At 32.2% G+C, this 27,122-nt stretch overlaps 1 protein-coding gene across 36 annotated transcripts in view; it reads left to right on the forward strand.

The window, feature by feature from the left end:
• The window catches only part of LOC124360280 (basement membrane-specific heparan sulfate proteoglycan core protein), a 528,539-nt gene that overhangs the window by 424,298 nt on the left and 77,119 nt on the right, over positions 1-27,122 (forward strand). For 34 of the 36 annotated variants that reach the window (XM_046813745.1, XM_046813754.1, XM_046813747.1 and 31 more), the window contains 8 exons: positions 6,109-6,276; positions 7,155-7,345; positions 12,103-12,235; positions 15,287-15,439; positions 15,955-16,221; positions 16,304-16,457; positions 19,763-20,059; positions 25,808-25,938. In XM_046813745.1, coding sequence (XP_046669701.1) covers positions 6,109-6,276; positions 7,155-7,345; positions 12,103-12,235; positions 15,287-15,439; positions 15,955-16,221; positions 16,304-16,457; positions 19,763-20,059; positions 25,808-25,938 — 1,494 coding nt within the window. The remainder of the gene's footprint in view (positions 1-6,108; positions 6,277-7,154; positions 7,346-12,102; positions 12,236-15,286; positions 15,440-15,954; positions 16,222-16,303; positions 16,458-19,762; positions 20,060-25,807; positions 25,939-27,122) is intronic. The other 2 variants (XM_046813763.1, XM_046813769.1) reach the window with 1 other exon arrangement.

The following is a 27,122-nucleotide window of genomic DNA, read 5'->3' on the forward strand; positions in this document are numbered from 1 at the left end:
TAGCATGTAAGGCAGTTTCTAGGATGAAAAGGCTCACTACAGTTAACACCCTTAGTTCTTTAAAGGCTGCGCGGCATGATTCTTTGTGTCCAAGGCCAGCTAGAATGCAAACTGCCTTTTTTTGCAGAACTAGGACCCTCTTTGTGTTTGATCTAGAGGAATTACCCCACACCGCTATCCCATATCGGACATGTGCCTCAAACAGAGCAATGTACGCCGCTTTTGTAGTGTCATCACTAGATATGTGTCTCAGCCGTCGTAGCACATACAGAGCTAAGCTAAGTTTACAGCACAACTTGTCTAGGTGATCAGACCAGGTAAGTTTATCATTTATCACTACTCCTAAGTATGTTACTTGTGACACTTGCATCACATCTGGCAGTCCTGAAACTTCCTCTTTTTTCTTCCCAATGATAAGCTGTTGACTGTTTTTTCTCATTCAGTACCAGGCTGTTAGCATGACAATATTGTGCCATTCCCAAGGCAACAAAAGATTGTATTTCCAGATCAGTGGCCTTTTTGTTTTTGAGCAACAGTGCGGTATCGTCAGGATACATTATTGTATTGCAGTAGTCTTCGAGATAGCGAGGAAAGGTCATTTGTAAAGATAATGTACAGGACTGGCCCCAGAACCGAGCCCTGCGGAACTCCTGATTTAATTATGGCTTGTTTGGATATAGTTTCTACAAAGACATCTGATTTGAGGCTTTTGACCTCTACCGCTTAGGATCTGTTAGTCAATTAGCTTTCAAACCACTTTCCTGCAGTACCCCTTACTTCTTTAGTTTTTTAAGAAGCAGGTCATGACTGATACAATCGCCTTGCTGTAATCGAGGAAGACTGCTGTGGTTGTGTCTCCTTTTTCAATGGATTTTATGAGGCTTTCTAAAATGGTTATGATGGCTGTATTTGTTCATTTGCTTGCTGTAAAGCCATGCTGTTTTTCTGTCAGTAGCTGATGTTGTAAAAGATGCTGCAGTAGTCTTGCCAGAACAATTTTTTCTATTATTTTTGAGAAGGTAGAGAGGAGTGAATTGGTCTATAGTTTTGTGTTTCAGTTGTCACCTTTTTTAAATTTTGTATACACTTTGGCAGTTTTAAGCTTGTTTGGAAATTTTCCCTGTGCAAATGACTTGTTAATAATATTTGTCAGAGGATGTATAACCTCACTTTCACAGTGCTTGATGACCTTAGATGGAACATCATCGAAGCCATTTGAGTTTTTTTATTTGAGTGACTTGATAGTTTTGATTACTTCACAAGGAGTTGTTGGCCAGAGTACTAGATCTTCTTGTATATTATATTTGACTTCTTCAATTGTTGCCTTACAATTGGGTATCTGGGCTAAGATTTTGATTGTAACATTTATGAAGTCACAGTTCAAGTCATCAGCCACTTTTAGAGGACCACCTGTAACTCTGTTGTCAATCTTCAGTTGAATAGGCTCGTACTTTGGATGTTTACTTTGCTTTTCAGAGTTTATGACTTCCCAAGTGGCTTTAGATTTGTTTTCGACTCCATTTATGAAGTCAGCATTTTGTGATTTTCTAATATTTTTAAGGTGAAGATCATATTCTTTCTTTTTAATACTTGCAATATCTCTGTTTTCCCTTGTTCCACTCAAAAGATACATTTTTTGTGCCCTTAGAAAATCCTCTCTTTTTATTTTAGTTATTTGGTCAGTCAATGGGCAGAGTTTTTTCTTCTTTTTAGGCCGGGATTTCTTTATTGGACATGCTACATTAAGGTTAAAAGTTACAGAGCTGATGAAGTTGTCATAGGCAGTTTCTATACAGCTTGGTTCATACACATCTACGCATGCTTTTTTACTAAGTAGGTGTTTTAGTATTCGGAGATTCTCATTGCAAAAATTGCATCTCATTGAAGAGGGGTCTGTAGCTTCATTTTGTTTTATCAGTACTGAGCAGATCTGTCCTGTGTGGTCTGAAATGAAGGTGTTATGGATTGTAACTGTAATCTTACTTGTGTACATGTTTGTGCAGACCAAGTCTATAGAGGTGGCACTATGTGGAGTAATTCTAGTGGCTGGCAAGTCCAATCTTATGTTATAAGCTGCTAGGAGTTCTTTTAGTTCTGTGTTTTTTTTTCTTGTGCATACTTCTGTCAACGTTTATGTCTCCCATTATAATGACGCTGCTGTTCCAGGTTGGTATATTTTCAAGCAGGTCATTTAGGCACTCCAGGGCAATTTCAAAAGTGTGATCAGGTCTTTAAATTTCAATAAGGTACATGTGGTTTTTGTGTATTGATATTTTTACTGTTTACAGCTCACATTCAAGTTCCTTGCTGTATCCAGCACCATTGACTGAAATTGTCTCTTTTTCAAGATTTCGCTTAACATAAATTGCAACTCCTCCTTTACTATGGTTTTTTCTGCAAAAATACTCAATCAGAGTGTATCCAGTTACTATGGTGTTTAGTAGGTTAGGTTCTGACAGACCGTGTTCGGTTAATATGACGATATCTGGGTTGTTGATCTTTAGTAAATAATTTATTATATCTCATTTATTTGATAGGTGGTCAACATTTTGGTACTTACTACTCCAACACTGAAAACATTTACAAGGTTTCAAAATTGCTACTACAGTTATTTAATATACCAGGGGTATTTTTTTTACTTTTGTTACCTGAACAAAAAGTATAATAATCAAATGAAAAATAAATATAAAGGACACAAATAAATACATAAATATATTTATCTATTCAGTATGTTATAAACTTCAAATAGATTTTGGTATTTGAGACAAAAAAGAAACTATATCTAAAGAAATGAAAGCAACACATCATTATTAGTTGTATTACATTATTTTAAACTCATTAAAATGTTGTATTTTCAAAAAATAAAAAGTTAAAACCATGGATAACTATTGGTTTGCTAAATTCTATTCGATATAGGGATAAACTCAGTAAATCGTTAACAAAAGAGCCATTTAATACTCAACTGCGAAATAAATTTATTTGGTACCGTAACATGTTACATTCGACCATAAAGCGAGCTAAATTTGTTTATTACAATAATAAAATTGCTGAAACTGCAGGTAACATGAAAAAGTTCTGGTCCATGGTTAATGAGGTGACTGGTACGACATCTGATAAGGAGCGATTTCCTGTTGAGGCATTCTGTGATCCGGAAAGCTCAGATACATCGCCATCTGTGGAAAATGTCTGCAATTCATTCAATAACTTCTTTGCCTCTGTGGGACTGAGGCTGGCAGGAGCTTTGCACCCCAGTGACCCCGCGGTGGTGGACGACGCGGACCACGCCACAAGTGCTGTGTTTGATTTCCCCCCGGTTACTCGGCAGGAAATTTTTAATATAGTGGCTGGTCTAAGAGGAAGCTCTTCACCAGGATGGGATAACATTCCTACAAAATTAATTAAAGATAGTAATCAAGCACTGTCGGAACCCCTTTATCATATCATTAACTGTAGTATCACAACAGGAGAATTCCCCAATGCGTTTAAAGTTGTCAAAGTCGTTCCCATTTATAAGCCAGGTGTTAAATCAGCAATGAATAATTTTAGGCCGATCTCTTTGCATGCTGTTGTATCGAAGCTACTACAAAAATGTATCAAATCCCAATTGATGAATTATTTAGAGGGCGAAAAATTCCTTTCAAATAATCAATATGGCTTTAGGAGTGGTAAAAGTACATCAGATGCTCTCTATGACATAACTAAATGCATATCGTCTGAAATTGGTTCGAAAAAGCGAGTCCTAGTCACCTTTCTTGATCTTGCTAAAGCTTTTGACTCTTTTAGTTAGGCGGAAAACTGCTATCAAAATTAGAATATGCCGGAGTAAAAAACGTTACACTCAATTGGTTTGTCAGTTATTTTAATAATCGTCAGCAATTTGTTTCATTAATGGAGTTAAGAGTAACCAAACAAATGTGGACTACAGTGTGGTGGAGGGAAGTACCCTTGGGCCATTGTTGTTCTTGGTCTATATAAATAATATAACGAACGTTGACATAAATAGTAAGTTGTTTCTGTTTGCTGATGACACGGCTGTGGTGTGATCTGGCTGTACGTGGGAGGAGGCATTTGAACAAGCTTCCTTAGATCTGTCAATAATAAAAAATTGGTGTGATCACAATACTCTGATTATTAACTTAATAAAAACGAAATATTTACCATTTGTTTCTGGAATAGATTTTAATCCGGGTTAGAGATGCCTCAGACTGCATTCCTGCGGTGATCCTTACTCCGAGTCCTGCGGTTGTGGTATCATTGGTTGTGTGGACCAATAAAACTATTTGGGAATAATTTTTGACACTAAATTGAATTGGGTACCTCATATCTAGTACGTCCAAGAATAAAGTTAGAAAATTGTAAAAATTTAACTCTTTTTACATAGCTCATGTGCTTTATAAAAATCTACCAGAGCACATATTGGTGGCAGAGGGTGGAAGTGTAGCCGAGTACAAGTGTAGGGTGGGTCGGTGGTTGCTCAACCTGGGTGCTGCAGAGGCACTGATTCATTCGCGTTACCAATAAATTATGTAGAAACCTGTTAATAGCAAATTATTTGGGAATATTGTGTAAGTAAGAATTATTATTGTGAGATGTGGTTTGGTGGTGCTGTTGGATTGTTTTCATCCATCCAATAGTAATATGGTGGTTAAGCGGTGCCTAAACTGTATAGAGATGGGTGGGTATATGTATATATGTGTGTGTGTATGTATTTATGCATATGTATGTATATATATATATATATATATATATATATATATATATATATAATTTTTACAATAATGTATTTTGTACAATCTTAAGCCAATCTTTTGTAAATTTTAATGTAAAACTATACTACACAAATGTAAATTAAGAAAAGACTGATTTATGGACTCTTCCCCTTACACAGACCTATAGTCTATATGGGGAATTATTCATTGAAATTATGGAAGTATATTGTATATGTTATTGTTTTGTGTATGTGAATAAAGAGATTTTGATTTGATTTAATATTATTTGTGTTACCTTTGTAAATAGCTGTTATTTAATAATAATTAGTAATAATATTTTTTTACCTTATTTTATATTAAACTGCTGTTAATGTAACTGCTTTGGAGTTTTAAACATTGAACAATATTCCTGATATGTTTGTTCATTTATATATGAATAACAGTGTGGATGTGATGTGATGAATCAGATGATACACAGTTTTGTAACCATAGCAGAATATAGCATTTTATGCCAAAAAGTATATACGTACTTCTTATAGCTTATAATAAACAATAATTCAAACATGCCACTGTTCTTTTTTGTTCAGCTCAAAATATTTAAGCAAACATTCAAATGACATAGCAAAATTTAGAGCATGGATAGAATACATCATGTGCATGCAACTTTGAACAAGACAGGGGAAGCCATATCAACTAACCTCTCATCGAAACTTACCACAGTTATTACTTGTGTAGTTACTGAATCCATTGGATACCTACCTGTTTCATTTTGGTATTTTGCCATTGCTAGTGTGTTGTTACCATATTTGCACATTGTTTTATACTTTAAACAAAATGTTAAAAGTATTTAAACACTTTAACTATGACAGTTATTTTTGAACTATGACACCTATTAATAATTGACCAGTAAACAAGTTATTTGCACATAATCATTAATATTTGAAATTCTATTACATTTTCTCTCAAGTAGATTATAATAAAAATAAGTGGTTATTATATATTAAAAATATGATTTATGTTTAACACTTGTTTGTGTTCAAATACACAATGATTTATAATTTGATAGAATTACAATGTTCTAGGCTAGGTATTATTATTTTTGTTTTATTATTTTCTCTACTGTGTATGATAAAATGAAAAAAAATACACAATTTGAGTGAATGCAGTCCAGAATAGAGTTTAAAGTTTTAATTCTTATTTAAACATAAAAAAGTTGCAATAAACTCCTAGCTCAGTTAAAGTTTGTTTATTCTCTTCTCCGCATATCTCTTTCGGTGAACTAGCTTTTCATACATAAAGTTTTATCAAATTATTGCCAGACAATTTTAGTTAGAAGAAAATGAATTTAATATTTTAAATACTATTACACTTAATTCAAACTGTTACTCTGTTGTGACAGAACTGCCAAGGAAATACAATGGGAGAGAAATGTGACCAGTGTGTGCCAGGGTACGGGGGTAGTCCAGGAACCGGTGTTCCTTGTACTCCTGAGGGCACTCAGTGTAACTGTGATCCCCGAGGCAGTACAAGTCAAACTTGTGAACAGGGCAACCAGTGCACTTGCAAGGTCAGTATCAGTACACAGTAAGTTCATGCTAGGGTAGTCCAGGAACCGGTGTTCCTTGTACTCCTGAAGGTCTTCAGTGTAACTGTAACCCCTGAGGCAGTACAAGTCGAACTTATGAACAGGGCAACCAGTGCACTTGCAAGATCATTATTAGTACACAGTAAGTTCATGCTAGGGTAGTCCAACTCTCAATTTATTAGCTTTATAAAAAATAATAATAAACAAAATGGAGTTTTTAATGAGTTTGTTATAGTTAATGGTAAATACTAGCCCCTTCAATGCAAAAATATGTATTTCCATAATGTCAAACTGTATGTAGGTGGTATTACGGATACAACTTATTTCATCTGCTTATAAAAATGGAGAAATGTTCCAACTATAAAACTGAAACAACCTCATAGACAATCTTTTGTCACAGGTTTATTGGAAATATATAGTGCCATACCATTTGACTCTTATTTTCATATTCATAGAGTAATATACATTGTAGTTCATTGTTCTTTTAATATTTGAAATAATATTTTGGTATTTACTGCAATTATATTTATTTGTTATTAAATTCTTTGGGTTGTACCAAAATATTGTTTACATATAAACTTGCTTTTGAAATAAGTATGAAAAAAGAACAAATGCCAAATGCTCCACTTTGTTCTTTATAACAATAACTTTTAGAGGTTTTATCAGTAGTAATAACATTTAATTCCAACCTCGGTGAAGTCTGGTTTTTCTAAAATTTTGTCTCAAGTTGCCTTCTCATTATGCCAAACTAGTGCAAACTTATTGTATGTAATTTATAAGAGTCAAAACAGCTATTTGGTTATTATTATTTCAAATGGACTTTAAAAATAATCAATATAATTAATTGTGATTTATTTCAGACAAATGTCATAGGGCAATCATGCAGTGAATGTAGAAAGGGAACATTCGACCTTTCAGAGGCAAACATAGATGGATGCATTGAATGTTATTGCTCTGGAGTATCCAGTGAATGTCAGTCATCGAATTATTACAGAGAGGCAATCCCGATGCAGATAATCGATGGATCACATGGATTTTTACTCACAGACCCGTAAGTGTTTAATTTCTTTCTCAACAGTTTGTTCATTTTGCTGTTATTTTTTAACAAAAATATGTTAAATTACTTTAGGAATGTTTTTACACAGTTTGTAATTTTCTATAATTTATCATCACTACCTTGTGAAACTGAACATTATATTTAACAGATTGTAAACTCAAGTTATGTTCTACAGAAACTGTTCATGATTTGTTGAAATTGTGGTTAAAACTTATAAACTGTAAATAACAGTTTACACTTTACTATAATACAAATAATGTTTCCCCCACCAATGCACTTTTACCATATTTAATCTCTTATCAATTTATCATAAAGACCAATGAACATCATTCGCATATGTTAAGCATATATTTCACACAAGGTTTAAGCTGAGATGAAAATTTTCTAAGCAAAAATGCTACAAGCTCTTCAGACATTTTAGCAAAAATGTTTGTCTTGTAGCACTTACTAATAGCATTGTATTCCACGGGAGATTACAATAATACTTATTGGAAAACACCCTGAAGTTCTATTATACTTTAGCCTCTAGAACCAATATTTATACATATATATATTATATTTTATATATATATATAAAACACACAAACCAACAAAAAAAAAACAACCTGGTTTGGGTTGTTTTGTGAATGTTGTAAGAGGTTTTATTAAAAGCAGTAAAGAAAATAAAATTTGAAATCTTCTCTTAATTTAAATACAAAATAGCCTCAGTAAGTAGCCTTCTTTGTTTTGCAAATACCAATGTTTAAACCTTCAAAAGGATTGCTTTTATTAGTACCTTCAATAGAGAACATTAAGAAACTGCTTACATTGCTTATACTTAACCTTTCACAAATGTTTGTAATTTAAAATAAAATCAGACTATCAGATAACCTTGAAAAATCCCCAATACTAATTATAGATGCCATGACAAGACATTTAGAGGTGTACAACATTCGTTTTTGTTCGTTTGTGTGTTAGCCATTGGTGCATCCGCGCCGCTATCATAGCAACAAGCATGTCCATTCGTTGGATATTCTCTCGTATCAAAATATATAGATAACCTAGTTTGAATGTTAACCACAAACTAACTAGTTCAGCGAAAATGTTGGGTGTTAAATTAAAATGTAGTTTGTTCATTTTTGCATCTAGACATATATCAAATTTTTAACAAACATTAAATTTAAGGTTTTATGTTGGTAAGAATGAAAATTGGTATCTCTTTTAGTGTTTTTCAACCAAATTACAATTTATAACGAAGAAAACTTATAATCATATTAAGACCAATAACCAACCATATTAAGATCAACACTTTATACAAGATATGTACAAGAGTACTAACTAAGAGTATGTAATTTTAGAATTTTTTAATTAAATGGATTAAAGTTGTTGTCAAACCAGTGTTTGTAAATCATTTTAACTTTCATTCACAACCGGGTTTGGTTAAATAACTAACTCAGCATTTGTCACGTTATTCAGCTTATAGTCATTATTTTTTATTTGAAGACAATTTATTTTTGTAAACACAATTTTAAACTACAGTTTTTAACGGCGCTTTAACTTATTTAAACAGGTTTTGTTAATTTGCCGTGGCTGACGCATGCTCATTGGAACGCGCGACCATCAAACCGTAAAGGATGACGTTGCGATGATCATGAGTGGTCCACTCGCACATGAAGTATAAGGAGCCATAATAAATAAAATATTGTTTTAATATTTTAGACAATATCCCATCAGCTTTTTTCATATGAGCTCCGAGCCTCCTATGGCGGGTTTAACAATGAATAATTTAACTTTCAAAATTTAGTAGTAAAGCGCCAAAACTGGTTCCTTTATTTCATTCTTACAGACACAAAACTTAGTCGTAAATAATTTGCTTTATACGTCTGGAAGCAGAAATAAACAAGATTAAGTTTAACCCTTTGAGTGCCGCAGCGTATACCAAAACGGTATACATAAAATGCCAAGCGAAAATGCCTAATTTTGCAAGGGTGTGGTTAAAAATTCATAAAAAAAATTATTTATTGGTATAATTTCTTGGGTTTTTGTTTTTCTTGTAGATAAATATATTTTCTTTATAAATATGACACATTGATTACTTATTTAACGTTTTTATACCAATAAAAACAAAACATTAACTAAAACTTTATGAGCGAAAAAATTTTGTTTTTTATTTTAACACAACTTAGTGTTATTGAAATATTTTATTTTTCACTTTCAGTTTTTCTATCTTATACTCCATTTAATTCTGTACAAAAAGACATATAAAAATTTTTTTTACTTATAAGTAAAGTTTGGAAAATAAATATGAAAATATGAACCGCTACAAAACTAGAAATTTTCTAACCTAACCTAACACTCTGCGTATTGTCTACACTGCTAATACTTAAATATAATGCCTGCAATACTAGGTCTTCATTGTCAACAATGTTTTTATGACTCATTGTTTATAAATATCACTGAACAAACACAAAAAACATAAAAACTATACAAATGTATTTAGTAAAGTACTAGCTGCTTAGTAACTCACGGTCAAGTCATTGTTCTACTTACACACAGACTAGAACAACATACACAAACAAAATAATATGAAGATACTAACACTACAAACCCATTTACACTTAAAAACTTTCAATATTTACAATCATTTGTGAAACAAACACCAGCGCAAACAAAACATGTGACAGCTCGTCCGTGTAGCTGTCGATTCTAAACTCGACTGACATGCTCTCTTTACAACCGCCGTAAAAATCAGACTCTAACCAGAATGCAACAAAACCTTCATCAAAAGTTACGTTGAAGCTTTTGGAATGCATATGTATAGTCATTGAGCCAATTTAGATAAATACTATATAAGCATTACTGCAGAAGTCGCAAATAGCGACTCTGGCATTTCTTGCATATAATGCAGGATCGCAAATAGCAATGCTGCGGCACTCAAAGGGTTAATGTAACTTCCATAATTTTAGCTCTATTAGTTAGTTTATGGTTAACTTTCAAACTTGGGTATTTATTCTTTTTGTTTCGAGAATAGGCAAGTGTTTTCCAACCATACACAACCAATTTGTCGACCGGCACTATTGCTGTTGCACGCTGTGGTTGATGTTGCTGTCTATTATTTTATATACATGAAATTAAATTTTATGACTTCATGTATGATCTCATAGTATCATTGAAAAACAATAGTTTTAAAAACGCTGTAAACTGATTTTCAAAATGCGGTATACAGTACTTGTTTTCACGGTTAGTTCTTTCTCGCTTTTGTTGCAATTTTGCAAGAGCTTTTCTCAACAGCGTTACATTTTCTCTGCTCGTTTAGCAAAATGTGACAAATCACAGGTTAAACCCTGATTTCACACTGAGGTTTATAAATAGAAGTTTCATAAGACGGTTGCTCAATAATGAGACAAACTTGGAAAATTTATGAATTCTATATTACTCAATTAGATTATTAGATATTTACTCAATTTTAATTGGTATCATTTGGTTAATGATATTAAATTGTGTCTTTAATTCAAATGAACGTTTCTCGCATTGTCCTGCATTGATCTGGCACCACACAGTAAATGTTGTACCAAACCGAGTATGATTGTATCATATTTTAGAAATTAAATATATTTGTACCAGTACTCGACAGAAATATGAGTGGTAGTCTCATATTCATTTGAGTTTTATTTATTATTTATAATATTATTATAAATATTTTTTAGACTCAATTTTTAACATTGAAAATAAAACAAAAACTTAGAGGATGATCATTTAATTGTAATGTTTATGTGAATTTTTTTTATTTTGCCTCTTTTCTCAAACTGGAAAAGATAAGGAAATTCAAAATTTGTAATTAACAAATCTCTTCAAATGACAGAGTAAAACATAGGAATTTCCACACTTAAAAAAATTGTATCTTGCCCCTTTTCAAAACGGCTTCCATTTAAAGTTTGGAACTTCATATTATGTAGATAGTAAAAACACTTATTTTCTTATAAAGTATTAAAATTTGAAGTAAATAAGTACCTCTAAAAATGGCAATCAGACTGTTGTATTACATCCAGACTCTTAAATTGTTTGTCTGGACGTGTGGATGTTTGTTTTTATCAGATGCAGGTGTTGTAGTATAACATTGGGTAGAGAGTGCATGCTCAGAAGGTAAACAGACGCTTTACTAGAAGGTTTCTAAGGTCTAGGATATGTAACCAACAAGAAAAAATATGTTCGAGAACTAAGGGAACTAGCAAGGGCAGCCCTTCAGCCAGTGGCAGATCAGGACTCCTGTTGGGATAGAGCCCAAACAAGAAACTCAAGAATTAATATTTATCCTATACCCCCACTTTTGGAAACAAGGACAAAATATAAAAACATTAAGTGGTTTCATTGAAACAGTGTACAATGATACAATATTATCTTCTTTATTGAACAGGTTTTACTGTCTAATAATATAATAAACATAAGTCTATTTTACTGTTTCTGATTTTATGTAAGTTATTTATATTCAAAACACACGATATATAGATTTACATTGTTTGATGTTTCTAGTCAATGCTGTTATTTTTTTTGTTACTGTCATAATAATGAATTTTATTAAATTAGTGGTTTATTATTTAATGTTTTCTTATAAGTTTACATGAAACATTTTTCCAATAACTAGTAATTCTCTTCATTATTGGTTTCAATACTGGTATTCAGTATTTTTTCCAAGTGGAAATAGTTTCAGATTGTTACATGGTGGGTGTTGTTCATTTAATATGTTTGACAACACAACTGTATTTTTGTTATAGATCAAGGCAGTTTGTTATTCAAGACGGGTTTATACTGAACCCTGCCAAGAATGAGATTGGTTATGATTTTTCAAATAACCAACGGCAGCAACGTTTATTTTGGTCCCTTCCACCGCAGTTTACTGGAAATAAGGTAAGTGGGATAAAAATCATTGTTTATGTTAATATTCGGCAACAAATTAAATTGTTTTTGCTAAAAATATTATAAAGTGAACTAGAATAGAATATTTCTTTTTTCCACACATTCTTGTAAAACAGAGTAAATGTCAGGTATTAATACTACAATTAGTGTACGAGTCAGTGTTTGTAAAAAAATTATATGTTCTGAAATGGGCATATAATTATACATCAGTGATCAATTATAAAATATTATTTTGTAACAGAGCCCATGTGTCTAGAAAAAAATAGTTTTTTTAACAAATGTAATGAAAATACTGTATTACTAAAATAAATCATATTAATATTTCAAATGTTACAAAATCTACCTGCCTCTTTCGACTGAGCCCAAAAGACAATTTTTATGTAAATATGGTTTGTATCTTTGATACAGAGTTCTACAACAGTCAGAGGGTTATCAAAAGTCATCCTTGAAGGCTGTTTGGCACATGTTCAATGGTCCTTTAGAGCTTTAATTATCTTCTTTTGTATCACGAGCACCCTCTGCAGGTGTGAGATTGTCATCCCTCTCTAGAAATCAAGCCATATCTCAAGGGGGACTCAAACAAAGAGCAGTATGCTTTCATGGCTACTTCTGTGCTGCTAATTGTGCCATTCTTCTTTGTTTAAACTTTTAACCAAGAGACACATTTATGAATTTATTCCATTTATATAAACTAACATGGGGTACAACTTTGACTTGCTCAACTTTTCAGTCACCATGGGTTTGAGAGCAGTGATTATGTAGTGTAGTCCTCAAAGCTTGCCTTGGAAAAGAAGGTCTTTTACAAAAAAAATGTTAAGAGACAACCTGGCTAGAAAGATGCTGATTGGGCCAGCTGGGCAGAGTTATGCTTTTTTTATTGGTACAAATAACTGACAAGAATTTAGCAAATATGGTTTGTAAAGAATGGGGAGTTTTAAAATTAGATACACATAACTGAATTGAAAATATAAGTGGAAGAAAGGCAATTGCCTAAATAAAAGTTTTATTTCATGCTACTGGCATTAGGATTTCAGTACAACAGTGGTAACATTAGACGCCTTGGTGGAATTTATCATGGGACAATTCTACGACCAAATTAAGAGCAAAATATTTGTGGTTTAAGAGCTGGCTGTAGTGCACTGACCTTGAGGTTTTCCCCATAAGAACAATGTTAAACTTCATGCGCTTTTTAGTTTTTTCTCCATATATTTATGGTTTATCCAGAAAAAGATTTCATATTTTGTTGCACTTCATTGTTTAAATGTCCAAAAAGTATACACTTTACAAAAAAAACTAGAAAGCCTTTGAATGTTCATTAACTATATCTTTCAAAGGAGACACCTCCTATAATGCAACTATAATATGGTGCTGCCATAGAAATTTGTAGTATAGTTATCATTGGAAATTGAAGTTCTGTCAGCCTTGCTTTACTTAATTTTATATTACCAACAATGGAGAACTTAAGAAAGGAATAAAGAAGCTAACTAAAATATAATAATAAGATATTGGGAAAGGATAAATAAGATCAACTATGTTTCTTTTATATTCAGTTAATATAACTGTTAAATCTTTTTAGACTGGGAACAGGACCAAAATATCACTATATCCTGAAATTGGACATGGGATAAAGCCCTCATTTCAGGAATTTGCCAAAAACTCCATAAGCTATCAACAAGAATTTTTCTTAGAGTTGGAAAAAATCTATAGCTACAAGCCCATTTAAAATTATAAATCTATTTTTAGTATAAATATGTACGGAAAAGAATTTCCTTGGATAAAAAGTTTAAATTATCTAAAATTCTGAAAATAATTATGACATTAATTATATTTACAAAAGCTAAAAAATTTTATTCGATCCAAAATAAGTTTTAATTCAAAGGCAATTTAGGTATTTTTGTAATGAAAGAGTTTATTTTATTATTTCATTACCTTTTATATGTGTTTCAAATTTCAAAAATTCAATACAAAATTAAAAGTTGTTAGATTTTAACTAACAAACATGCAAAAACATGCAAATGTCACGTCAACACAATTGGTATGAGAAGGACACAAATGTCTTTTTTTGGGGAGGGGGTGTTTCAAATGTGTAGAATGTGAATTATGTGGAAAAACTACGTCTAAAAATGCTTTACACTGCTATTTTCATTACATATAAAAGAATGCAACGTTACAATATGTACACAGCTACTTGTATTGAACTAAATTCTGTTATTAGTTATTTATATTTAACTAAATAGTGATACTCATCAATATGACACAAGAAATAAAAATAATATGGCTGTATCTCAACATGATTTGTAATTCTTCTATAAAAGCCCAAAATATTTGGGAGCCTGATTCTGTAATACATTACCAAACTATTCAAAGCGAATAGAAAATTATAAAAGATTCAAACTGAAACTCAAAGATCATTTAATAAATTTACCGCTGTATTCTTCCTCTGAATTTGATGAAACCAATTATTGTAAAAATGAATTAAAACTTATTTTTTTCCAATTTATCTAAATAAGTGCATATTTATATACTTTTTTCTGTGAGTCCAATATCTATTGTATAGATTTTAGTTTTCTAAAAAGCCTAATAAGTCAATATATTTTTATGTTTTCACAATTTTATACTTAATTAACTTGTGAGATAATTCTGATTCTGACAGTGTCGGCATAGTTACTATCGGTGCGTGACGTCTGTTTATAAATATACTCAATGAAAACAAAGATGTACCTGCAATTGGTAGTTGCTGTAAGTGGTTAACTGTTAAAGTCAGTTCTTTTTTATTTTCCCAAAACAGTAGTCAAAAACTAAAAATATCGAACCAGCGGTATGCTGACGGTTAGTCCAGAGTGGAAAAGTATGTGTAATTGCAATATTGCCGGCTGGTCCTCAACGCTGTTCTACTTTATCAGTAATATAATGGGTATAGCTGGTACTAAAAAGGGTTTTAGCTTCCTATTTACGTGGCTAGGTGTGTTTGGTAAACAATTATGGAGTAGTAATATTATAAATCCAAACAGATGTATTAATATGGGTGATTTTTTCTAACAGATATTATCATATGGTGGGAACTTGAATTTCTCAAGAAGTTACACTGCACTGCAAAACTACTCACCATCCTTTGATACTGACATCATTCTCATCGGCCCTACGTTATCTGTCTACTGGACAGATGATATCTTACTCTCTCCTAATATCACAAGGGTTAGTAAATCAAAGATTTTATTACTGCTTCAGTCATATAACTATAATTGTTAGTGCTATACAGTTTTGAGATTATTTACTTTGTTACTAACTTAAGCAAACATTTTGGTAGAAAAATTCATTTAATAGTTGGTTACCAAGTATATAGTATGTTTGAAGTCTGGCAACAAAGACATTTTCAGTATTTGTAGGATATTAAAAGTTGTCATTATATGTTTGCACCTTTACTTAACAAGAAAAATAATATAATAAAAACATCTTGAAATTTTTGGTGTAAAAGTTTTTTTCACTAAAACATAAATTATCTAAAGAGAACTTAATTTCTGTTATTGCAATAGAACTTATATACTTTTCTTTCTATCATTAGTTTAATTTGTAACATCCAAAACAATTTTGTATCAAATAACTCATAAAAGTATTATGTGTTTAAATACGCATGTCAGATTTATATAATGGCCCATAATTTTAAATAATTATTAAAGAACAATAATAAATAGAAGAAATATTTCTTACAGACCACATCAATTCCTCTGAGAGAGAACAAATGGCGAAGGCTGGATCAAACAGTGGGACAGAAACCGGCATCACGAGCCGACCTCATGAGCGTGCTGTCCAACTTGCAGGCAATACTGGTGCGAGCCACATACCCTACTTACGCGCTAACCAGCTTTCTCAGTGACGTGAGTTTAGACACAGCCGTGTCTCAACGTACAGGCCGGCCAGTCGCGTCCGAAGTCGAAGTCTGCCGCTGTCCACAGGGCCATCGAGGATCCAGTTGTGAGGTACCTATCCATTTTGTTCTGTTCATGTAAGTAGCTGAACATTAATCGACATGACATCATGATGTGACCACTTATGTTTCAGTCGTGCAGTGCAGGATACTACCAGGACTTTGACAAAAGCTGCAAGAAATGTCCTTGCAATAACAACGAGGAGTACTGTGTCTTGGGAGCTCAACAGCAAGTCATCTGTACCTGTAGGACACCTTACAGCGGCCTTTACTGTGATAGAACTATCAGTGAGTCTTATGGGACTGCAACATATTCCTTGCGTGTTTAATTTATCTCACATGTGTAATTGTTTGGGCAATGTGCTTTAAATTAATGATAGCGACAGCTCAATCAGGTTTAATTTCTAATATTGGTCACCTACATTTTAAAGAAAGTTTAAAATCCTTTTTTTTATATACCCTTTTAAATACCGATATTTATGAATATAACAGAGAGTATGAAATATTCTGGTTGAACATCTGAACGGTTTATAAAATATGCAGTGCCCCTTAAAAATTATTTACTTTTAGTTAAAATAGTTTACAACTAACTCCTGAAAGTTAGCTGAACAAACAGGGCAAAAAGTTGTGAAACTATGTCGAGTATTACTAATCTTTGGAAGTTTTGTACTTCACATTTAGTTTTTCATTATATGTACAATATTTGTTAGTACAAATATTAAATTTAATTCTCTATACAATTCAGTGGATATTATCAGCTGTATATAGTGATAGGGGAAGCCGAATTTCGAATTCACTGAATATTCAACAAAGATTTGGATTAGAGTGTCAATCATAGGGATTCGACGTTCAGTGTGCGGAGATCCACCATTTAATTATCAGCTGATCGATAGTACACAAATTACCAATCGCTAAAATATGTCTTTGCCATACTTTGAACTTTATAACTGTAAGGACACAGCCTAATTAAATAATTATTGTACTTTTGTAAATACTTTGCTTGCAGTTAGTATGTTCTATATCTATGTTTATGCAGCACTGCGAGTCTGCTGTGTTCATGGACGACAACTGATCGGCATTATGCAAATTACTGATCGTACTTTGTCTTTTGAAAACTCGTAAATAAATAACCTAATTAAAAAATTGTCATTTTGTAAATAATATTTTGCCTTTTGTGTCTATTTTCTATGTTTATTTTTGTGCACTGCTGCGAGTCTGCTGCATTTATTATCAGATAAATGCTGATCTATATTAAGCAAATTAGTGATCACTAAAACATGATTTTGTTGCATTTTGTTTAAACTGTAGATAGATAGTGTAATCCACACATTATTATGCTTTTATGAATTATATTTTGCTTGCAGTTTCTATTTTCTATTTTAGGTTTGTGTAATGCCACAAGTCAGATGCGTGTATGCACGAATATCAGCTGCTAATTTTTTTGCACTTCACAATGTTTGAAGTTGGATTATCTCTATTAAATATAGCCTTATTTATTATGTTTATATTTTAATATTTTTTATAATGACTGGTCGGTTTGAAATTCATCAAACATTTAAAGTTTAAAATATGTTTAATAAGTGATACAAATTTATGCTCATATCTTTTGCAGATTAAAAGCATATATTCTGGAATCCCATTTTATAATCTATAAAATTACCATATTATATTCTATCAAATTACCATATTATAATCTATCAAATTACCATATTATAATCTATCAAATTAAAGTAATAGGTATTATGATTTAGTTATTAAAAATACAGTTATTTCTCTGAACCTCTCTGAACCCTTTAAAATAGAGTGGTATTCTTAGATTGCTTTTTATCTTATCAGACAGTTTGCAAAGGTTTAAGAATGACAGAATTTGGATTTTTGATGATTTTGTTTCAATCATACTTAGGTTTTAAAAAACGTATTAAGATTCAAAATTTGAGAATTGGGAATTGATTTCTTAAGATTCAAAATTGGATTTGAGATCTAAAAATTCTTGATTCACCCATCACCAGCTGTACATTAATATTATTTTTAAAACATAACTTCACTTATGTGAAGGCAAATATGTTTAAAATTAATTCTTAATTCTCTAGCAATAAACAATGATTTATCTAATATAAATTTAGTTGTAAGTTAAAATATAGATACATATAAGGAAATCGCTGCTCAGATAAATGTTGCCTCTGTTAAAGGTTATGAGCTCCAAAAGCTGTGCAGTGGTGAAGCAGCTTAGGTTGAGGTAGAGGAATGTTTGTACCAAATAATCTTCTTCGATCTGGAAATGTTAGACCATACTGCCATTCAGTTAATGTGTTTTCTCAATGTCTACATAAAGAATTCCTTAAATAATTATCTAATAAGAAGATAATGTGGTTGAATTAGCAAAATTTACATTATTATAGAAATATAATTGAACCATTTTCATATATATTGATTTTTTTATTTGTACTGAAATTCAGTAGTTAACTCATTGTTTATGCTATATAACTATATACTGATTTTAAATGTCTACTTTTAATTACTTTTAGTTATGTTAATATGGGCACACTATTAATATCCACACTGTTAATATTCATAGAAAATAATATGATTTTACTTCCAAAAATTATAGCTTTAACTAAAGCTAAATATTTAAGAACAAAATTAAGATAAGCAATATTCTGAGAAAATTTCATACTTTTCCTCATTATAGTCAGATGTATCAAATACACTTTCTGTTTTATTCATAAATTTAATATTGAGCGTAATCCACTAAAACTTACATTTTATTTACTACAAAACTACAATTTACATTTATGTTAAGCATCAGATTTACAAATATGATAAGAAAATAGCTTTTTTAAATCTAAAAGTACATGAATTTAGTTATAAAATATACAAGGGAAGTCTGCTAAGAATTATTTCTGGGATGAACTGTAAACACCAGCTAGTAATCAATTACCTTTTCTTCCGATTTTTCACAAATTGTTTGTTAATTTATTATTTTATACAAGGTCAAAGCAAAAATAATCAAGTAGTTTGTTTTTATAATCTAAATCTGTTTAAAATGTCAAATATGCTTGCTTAATATTTAGTATTAATCCAAGCTAAAAACTGTGAAAAATGTATCTTCCTATATTGTGAAATAGCAAGTTCACTGGAATTTTTAAAATAATGTGGCCTGTAAACATTAGTAGGAGACAGTAAATTAGCACTTTCATTATCTCAAGCCCGAGTATTAAGTTTCAAACTTTCTATTTTTTATGTGTTACTTAAACCAGATTTTTGTTCCATTATAAGTTTTACTATCCTTTGTTGACAAATTAAAAATAAATTCAGACCCATTCTTCTTACACAGTATTTTATCAATAAACAATTATTAATAGGAAATAAAATTTAAAAGCAAATTTAGTTACTTAAAAACAAAGCATTGATCAAACAATCACATTGAACATGGAACCATAAAGTATTTTAAACTGACATTATTTTCATTAAACTAAACAATATGTTTTGGGTTATGGTTATAGACTACGTTTATACTTAAGTAGATTGCTAACAAGTAGTTGTGTTGCATGTTCATATATTTGAATGTTTGTTGTTAATCTTTTACAATCTAGATTCAATCATGATGAGGTTGTATCCAGAACAAGTGAGTGCAGCGGTCGGCCAGATGGTTAGGTTCAGCTGCTCGTACAACAGTTCCGAAAAGCTAATGATAGAATTTAGCGAACAGTTATACCCATCAGTGGCATTTCTCATGAAGATGGAGGGCAATTCCCCTGCACAATTCCACTACTGGGGAGGGGAGAAAAATTTAGACACAATAATCCAACCTGAACACAGAATGGTCTCTTGTTACGTCAAAAATGCGTATGGACAGATTCTTGGGACTCTCTCATCAATGATTTACCCAGGTGTGGCAAGCAGGTATCATTTAGTTGTTTCTGGGTGCTTCGGGTGTGCTGTACTCTGATGTCTCTCTCCTACACTGATGATTCCGCACAACTATCAAACTGTTCTTTTTATTATTCACCAGTATCTTTTTTTTAATCTTGAAATGAAAGTGTTATATTAATCTGTGAGTTTTTCTGTATGATATTCTGAGATGTAATGTTAACTCTAATTAATAATTTAATTATAAGTGCAAATACCGTATCATATAGGCTTATATAGTCTCAGTATATTGAGTACAGAGACTGAAGTATGCTTCAAATGTTCTCGGTTAGTATGCCATTTCTAAAATTGATAGAAATAAGTTAGAATCTTACATTAGTTTTAAGATTGCTTAAAGGATTTTATTCTAATGGTAGTTGTATAAATATTCTCACAGTTATCCAGCAAACGTTGAAATATATATATATATATGCTAATTTAATTTCAATAAAGATTAAATCACAAAAAAGTATTTGTTTCACCGGGACTCGAATCCGAGTCTCTCACTTTCCGAGTGAGTGTGCTACCAATACAACAAAGAGCTCTCACTTTTTACAATAAAATTATTTTTTATTTGTCTGTTTCTGTCACATATGTGTTTAAATAACCAAACTAACATAAGATTGGAAGACCAAATACCTGTCAAATTTACCTGGAAAGTGAGAGACCCTGATTCGAGTCCCAATGAAGCAAGTACTTTTTTATTTAATCCTTATTGGTATTATATTTATATATAAATGTTGTTCACACACATTATTGTATAATAAAAGAGTAAAGTGCTTCACAAGAGAAATATAAAAATACAATTGAAGATGGGTTTCTATTTATCTTCAAATGTTAATAAATAATACATAATGCTAATGTATAATAATAATACATAATGTGATATCTTCAAGGTGTAACTAATTTCACACAACTAAAAATAAGTATTCAATTTAGAATCGATTGGTAAATCATTACCATTCTGTCAAAATCAGAATTACAAAACAACTGGTATATTATCAATAATATTATTATTATAAAATTCCCTTAATACTTAAAATGTAAATGTTCGAGGATTTCAAATTCCTTGCTATACATATATTCTGATTAGCTATTTAAATTATTTGTTTGTACATTCATAATAACTGAATTCAATGCTAAGTCTTAATATTATTTGCTTTAGAGTAGTATTTTAAGTTGCAAATTTTTGGATAGCTTGTCACAATGGGTATTTGATCAGCAACTATAATTACTTAAAAAAGTTGGAATGAAACCTACTTTTGAAGGCATAAATAGAAAGTTATTCACATACACCAGGAACGCTATAACAGAGTCATATAAAACTCCATTTGATAATATTTTGTAATTAAAACTACTATATCAAATGTTAATGTTTTAGATTCCAACAGGTAGGTATGATTTCAACATTTAATTAATTGTTATTTTTTAGGATAAATCACTATTTTTCTATTCTGTATTACAAGAGCAAGTTGTTGTAGACAAATACATCTGTACTTAAATAAATATCCAGGCATGAGTGGTGAAACAATTTTATTCTTGTGATAACATGTAGACTAAATAGGTGATTTGATCCAAATTTTACAAGATTTAGTTTACAAGTATTAAATATTTAATTAAAATAAAATTAATTTTAAGTTGTGTGGAATCATCAGTAATACTGCTTCAAGACGTCTCCATCATCATGTGTTCTTGTTTTTCTACAGAGCTGCTACTTGTCCTCTGCTTTATGTTGTGATTATTCAGCCTTTATCTTCATTCTAAATGGCTTACTTCCATATTCCGTTTCTGATAAAACAAGACTATTATTTTGTAGGAAAATTCTGTACTGAAACTTTATTAGCTGGAAATAGTTTTAAAACAAAGTTCAATTAGAAACAATTTAAAGTACATATTACACAGTCTCGAGAATATTTAGTTAACAAATCCATTTAATATATGTAAACAGTCCTTTAGCACAAATGCTTCCATAAAGGGAAAAAATACATGCAGGCACCAATGTGCATGCATAAACCAGTGTCTGCAGTGGTCATATTTTAAAACGGTATTAATTTTTAAAAACATGCCTAAGATTAACAAGAATTATGTTCATCGTAGTTAAAAATATGTATTATTTAACTGTGTAATCCCTAATTAATTGAATAAAACTTTGTTTACACTATTGAAAATAGATTTTTTTTTATATACAAAGTTTTTTTTGAATAGTTAAACAATTTTCCACATTAAGGACAGTACAAGGGGGTACCCTAAAGTTCCCAGAATAGCTCTGCTGTGAGCGAGGCTTGTGCCGTACTAACTTCTGCCTCTAGTTGTCAGTAGCGCAACCCATTGTTTGAGTGAATAGTGTGCAGCTATGAAAATTTGTTTCCTGATTGCTGAAAATGCTGTTTCAATATTGAACACAGCCTACAAAGATGTCGCTATGGGAAAAACTTAATTGTACAAGTGGTTTTCTAGGTTTAAAAATGGTGACATGTCCATTGATGACAAGCCTTGTTTCAGACGTCCACCAACTGCCCGAACAGATGAAATTGTTCATAAATTTTAAGACATTATGCTTCAGACCGTCAGCAGACCATTGACCAAATGTCAGAGATTCACCAGGTACCGATGGCATTTTTCCTGCTTTACTGCAGGAAAGTGGGGACTTGGTGATACCTCTGCTTCTATGACTGTTTAGAACTAGTCTAGCGACAGGAGTCATACCCTCATCCTGGAGGACCTCTAGGGTTATATTTATCCCGAAGCCAGGTAAACTCTCCTATTAGGTTGTAAAGGCTTATAGACCAATAAGCCTAACATCCTTCTTCGTCAAGACCATGGAGAAGGTTCTGGATAGGCATTTAAGGGACACAGTCCTCATCAACCGTCCCTTACATCCAAATCAACATGCCTATCAGAAAGGTAAATCTTGTGAAACAGCCCTACACTGTCTGGTTGGCAAGATTGAGCAAACTATTAAACAAAAGGAAATAGCTTTAGCAGTATTCCTAGATATAGAAGGAGCTTTTGATAATACGAGTACTCACTCTATAGTGTCTAAGCTTACATCCAGGGGTACGGAGAAAAATGTTTTTAGATGGATAAATAACATGCTTAAGAGCAGAAGAGCACAGGCATCTCTGTGCGGAGTCACAAGAGAGGTCAAAACGCAGCGAGGATGTCCACAAGGAGGTGTATTATCACCAAGCCTGTGGAACATGGTTGTGGATGACTTACTCTGGACTCTGAATGAACAGGGTATGTATGCTCAAGGCTATGCAGATGATGTTGTCATACTCATAAGAGGCAAGCATATGGTTACGTGTCTGGAAATGATGCAGAGAGCACTGGCCATTGTGGAGCGATGGTGTGACGAAGAATTGCAGTGAATCCTTCGAAGACCGTCATGATACCATTTACAGGTAGAAGGAAACTGGAAATCACACAGCCAGTCATATGTGGGGGCCAGATACAGATAAGCAGGGAGTTCAAATATCTAGGAGTCAAACTGGATGATAAACTCACCTGGAATTGTCATCTGGAATACATAATCAGACGATCTCAGGCTACATTGATGATGGTGAGACGTGCGGTAGGATGCACATGGGGGCTTAGACCCGACATGTCACATTGGCTGTACACCAGAGTCATCAGGCCAACTGTCCTCTTACCGGTCCTGAACCAACGTGTGGGGTCTCATATAACTTAGCACGTAGATCAGTTACCAAGTGGATGGCTAACAAACACCTACAACATTGGAGAAATACTGAGGGGAATATACAAGCAAAGCGGATGCTCAAGGGACCATCAAGGAACATTGCAGCAGATGCCCTTAGAATGAGTAGAACGGAGATCCGAAAGGTGACTGGTTTTATTACAGGTCATTGGATATTCCGAAGTCACCTGAACAGAATAGGTATTCCAGTTCAGGAAACACTGTGCAGGAAATGTGGCGAGGCTGACGAAACAGCCAAGCACGTCGTATTTGAATGTCCGGCATTACAGAGCAAATGCTCAAAATCCCTAGGTGTTCTTATGCATACAGAAGAGGGGTTGGAACAGGAAAGCATTGTACAGAAGATCTCATGGTTTTGTAAAGGCCTGGGATTTGATACAGCTTAAACCTGGGAGAGGGTGCACAATAAGCCGGATGGCTGAGAGGCAACTACCAGGCCTAGGAAACCTGGCCCTCTGTTACAAAAAAAAAAAAATGTCAGAGATTAGTGGGTTATCTTGGAGCTTGGTTCAATAAATTTTATGTGAGGATTTTTGGGAATGAGAAGAGTCTCTGCCATTTGTGCCTGTGTTCTAACTGATAATCAAAAATAACGTTGAGTTGAAACGTGTTGTGATATGAAAGAATAGCTTGAAACCATTCCTGGCTTTGTTCAATTTCAAAACAGTTTCAATGGCATTTTACTGAACAGGAAACAAAATTTCACAGCTGCCACTGTTCACTCAAACTTGCGATCATGAAAAAGAAAAATAGCACAAAATAAAAAAAAAACTGTAACTTGAGAACAGAACAAGCCAAGGTGACAATCCAGGTGACACTGATATTTCGATGAGTTGCGCTACTAACACCTAGTGGCAGAAGTTTGTAGTGCACAAGTCCAACCCATAGCAGAGCTATTCCAGAAACTTTTGGATAGTCCCTTGTATAACCTATGAAACATTCTCTAGCATCTGTTAAGGATTACAGATTATAGAATATGAGTTGAGAAAATGGTCTTGTAGTTCTTTGTTACTGCTGTATTTCTTTGTCACCAGGTCTCCGATTTTCGCTACTTAAGTATTGCAGTTCTCTTCTTAAGAGCCCTTATATTGTAAAACACAGTTTTCAAATTAGGAATTGTAATTAACTATGTTGTACTAAACATTTTAAAATATATATATGTTACAATGTTGTATACAACAAGTGTACAGAGAAATGACGAAGTCTCGCTTATCCATTTTGTCTTGTTTGGTTACTAAATTAAAATAAAAAGATTTGTTTCTCAGGCTATGGGCACATGTATCATTCTAAGTAAAGTGTCCTTTAAAATATTTATTTCCCTTGTTTTCTTTTGATTGTCTCAAGACTGAAATGGAAGGACATGAATAAAGATGATTAACAATTTTGAAATAACAAGTCTCATATTTTTATCAATTATATGATGGTATGTTAAAGAAATGTCATGTCTTTTACAAAATTAAATCTTCTCTATTTCCAACTGCAGTTGTAAAAATAGTAATCATATTTTCTTTTTGTAATTAGAAACTGTTCTTTCTTTGTGTCTGAAATATCATCTGCCTTTATTTGTCTTTGTTCTTGGAAATTAAGTTGTGTGTGTAAAGCTTAGTTAGATTTTGTAGTTTGGTTGAATTTCTACATTATTTGTATAAGTGACTTTAATTTATTTTCTAGTATCCTGTTTAAGTGTAATGTTCTGGTATCCCTGTATGTATAAAACATAAGGCCTGACTGTAACTTACACATCACTAGTTCTTCTACTTTTTGTGAAGAGCTGATATTTTATATGCATACAAACAGACATTTTAATTTTTCTATCATCAGTTTTCACTATTTAAGAGGCCAAATATATATATATAGTATAAAAAAATATATGATGTCCTAAAGATTTATAAAAAAATTGTATTCCAGCTACATACTGGAGTAATATTAATCTATCTAATACCATAAATTGCTTTTAATGTAAAATGTGTAACAATTTATAATTTATCAATGTGAACTGGTTATGTAACAGATGGTGGTAGTCCCAGACCCCCGCCCAGTCAACCTACAATCTCTATTAGCATCACAGAGCCAACAGTGATAGTTATAGAGGCTGGCAAAGACATCACATTCAGATGTACTGGTCGCTCACTCATCTCCTCAGTAAGTATTTGTCCCATTATCACTTGATGAAAGAGAACACTAATCAACTATAATGGTGTCAGTGTGCATCTGGTGAACTAAGTAAACAAGTGTGCATGCACAAAGAGCAGAGTAACGGGCAATGTAACAAAATAAAATTTCCAACTCAAAATGACTCAAAATAAAAATTTTATGACTCATTTTAAAAATCACACAAATAAATATGTTAAATTTATAGTTTGTACAATTTATCTAATTTTTTTCTATAGTATATGACCCTCAGCTGTTGTGTGATAATTTTGGATAAGCGAATTAAATATTCTGCTATATGTCAATGGCCTCTTATTGACTGAGATAAAAATGAGGAAGGGAGCTAAGACAGTTTCTTTTCAGTTTTCAACTCTATATACTGTTTCCATGCATTATTAATTTTGTCAGATACTATTCATATTTACGTATTTAATGGTTTCATCTTAATATGATGAAGAAACAATTAGCACTTCTGTAGCTTTATCTTTGTATTTTCCTCATCTTTACAATAAGGTTAAAAGTGGTTTGAAAAGGAATTCTTTAATTTCACAGTCTTTATTTTGGAATTCGGCAAACAACATTCTTTGACTTGTATATTATTCTTAAGTTAACTTTTCTTTTTTTTTTTTGGTTGTTTCAAAGTATTTTAGTGGGTTTTGGGTTCATAAAGCAATGATTTCTCAGTGGCTTTAAACTTGATAACTTAGAGGAAGTACTATTAAGGTCACCATCAAAACTTGAGAATAAGATGACCACCAGAGCTACAAGGGATGTGTGAAGTCATAATCCACGTGAGTGTCAGGTGAACTAAGTCTGTTGTGGGTACTAGCAACCACATTATCATCATGTCATTCCATCATTTGCCCCCAATGTTGGTATATTGGCTCTTTTATCAAATTTGGAATTTTGTACTTCTTTGATGTGGGGTACTCAGATCAGTTCCCCTTTTTGTTTCCATTTTATGTCCCCAACTATACCACTGGATATACAATGTTGAAACACAATACTTACCCTTTGTTTGAAGTTTATTTTTGATGAGGGAAGGATTGTGAAGGAAACAGGATTTTTCCGGACATTTGCCATCGTTCAGTGAAACAAAAAATCAGTAACACATTATGTTTCGAGATCTGTAATATGATCTCTTCTTCAGGTGAATCTAACCTAACATATAATTA

Source organism: Homalodisca vitripennis, chromosome 4 (genome assembly GCF_021130785.1).
Source record: "Homalodisca vitripennis isolate AUS2020 chromosome 4, UT_GWSS_2.1, whole genome shotgun sequence".
Taxonomy (NCBI): Eukaryota; Metazoa; Arthropoda; class Insecta; order Hemiptera; family Cicadellidae; genus Homalodisca; species Homalodisca vitripennis.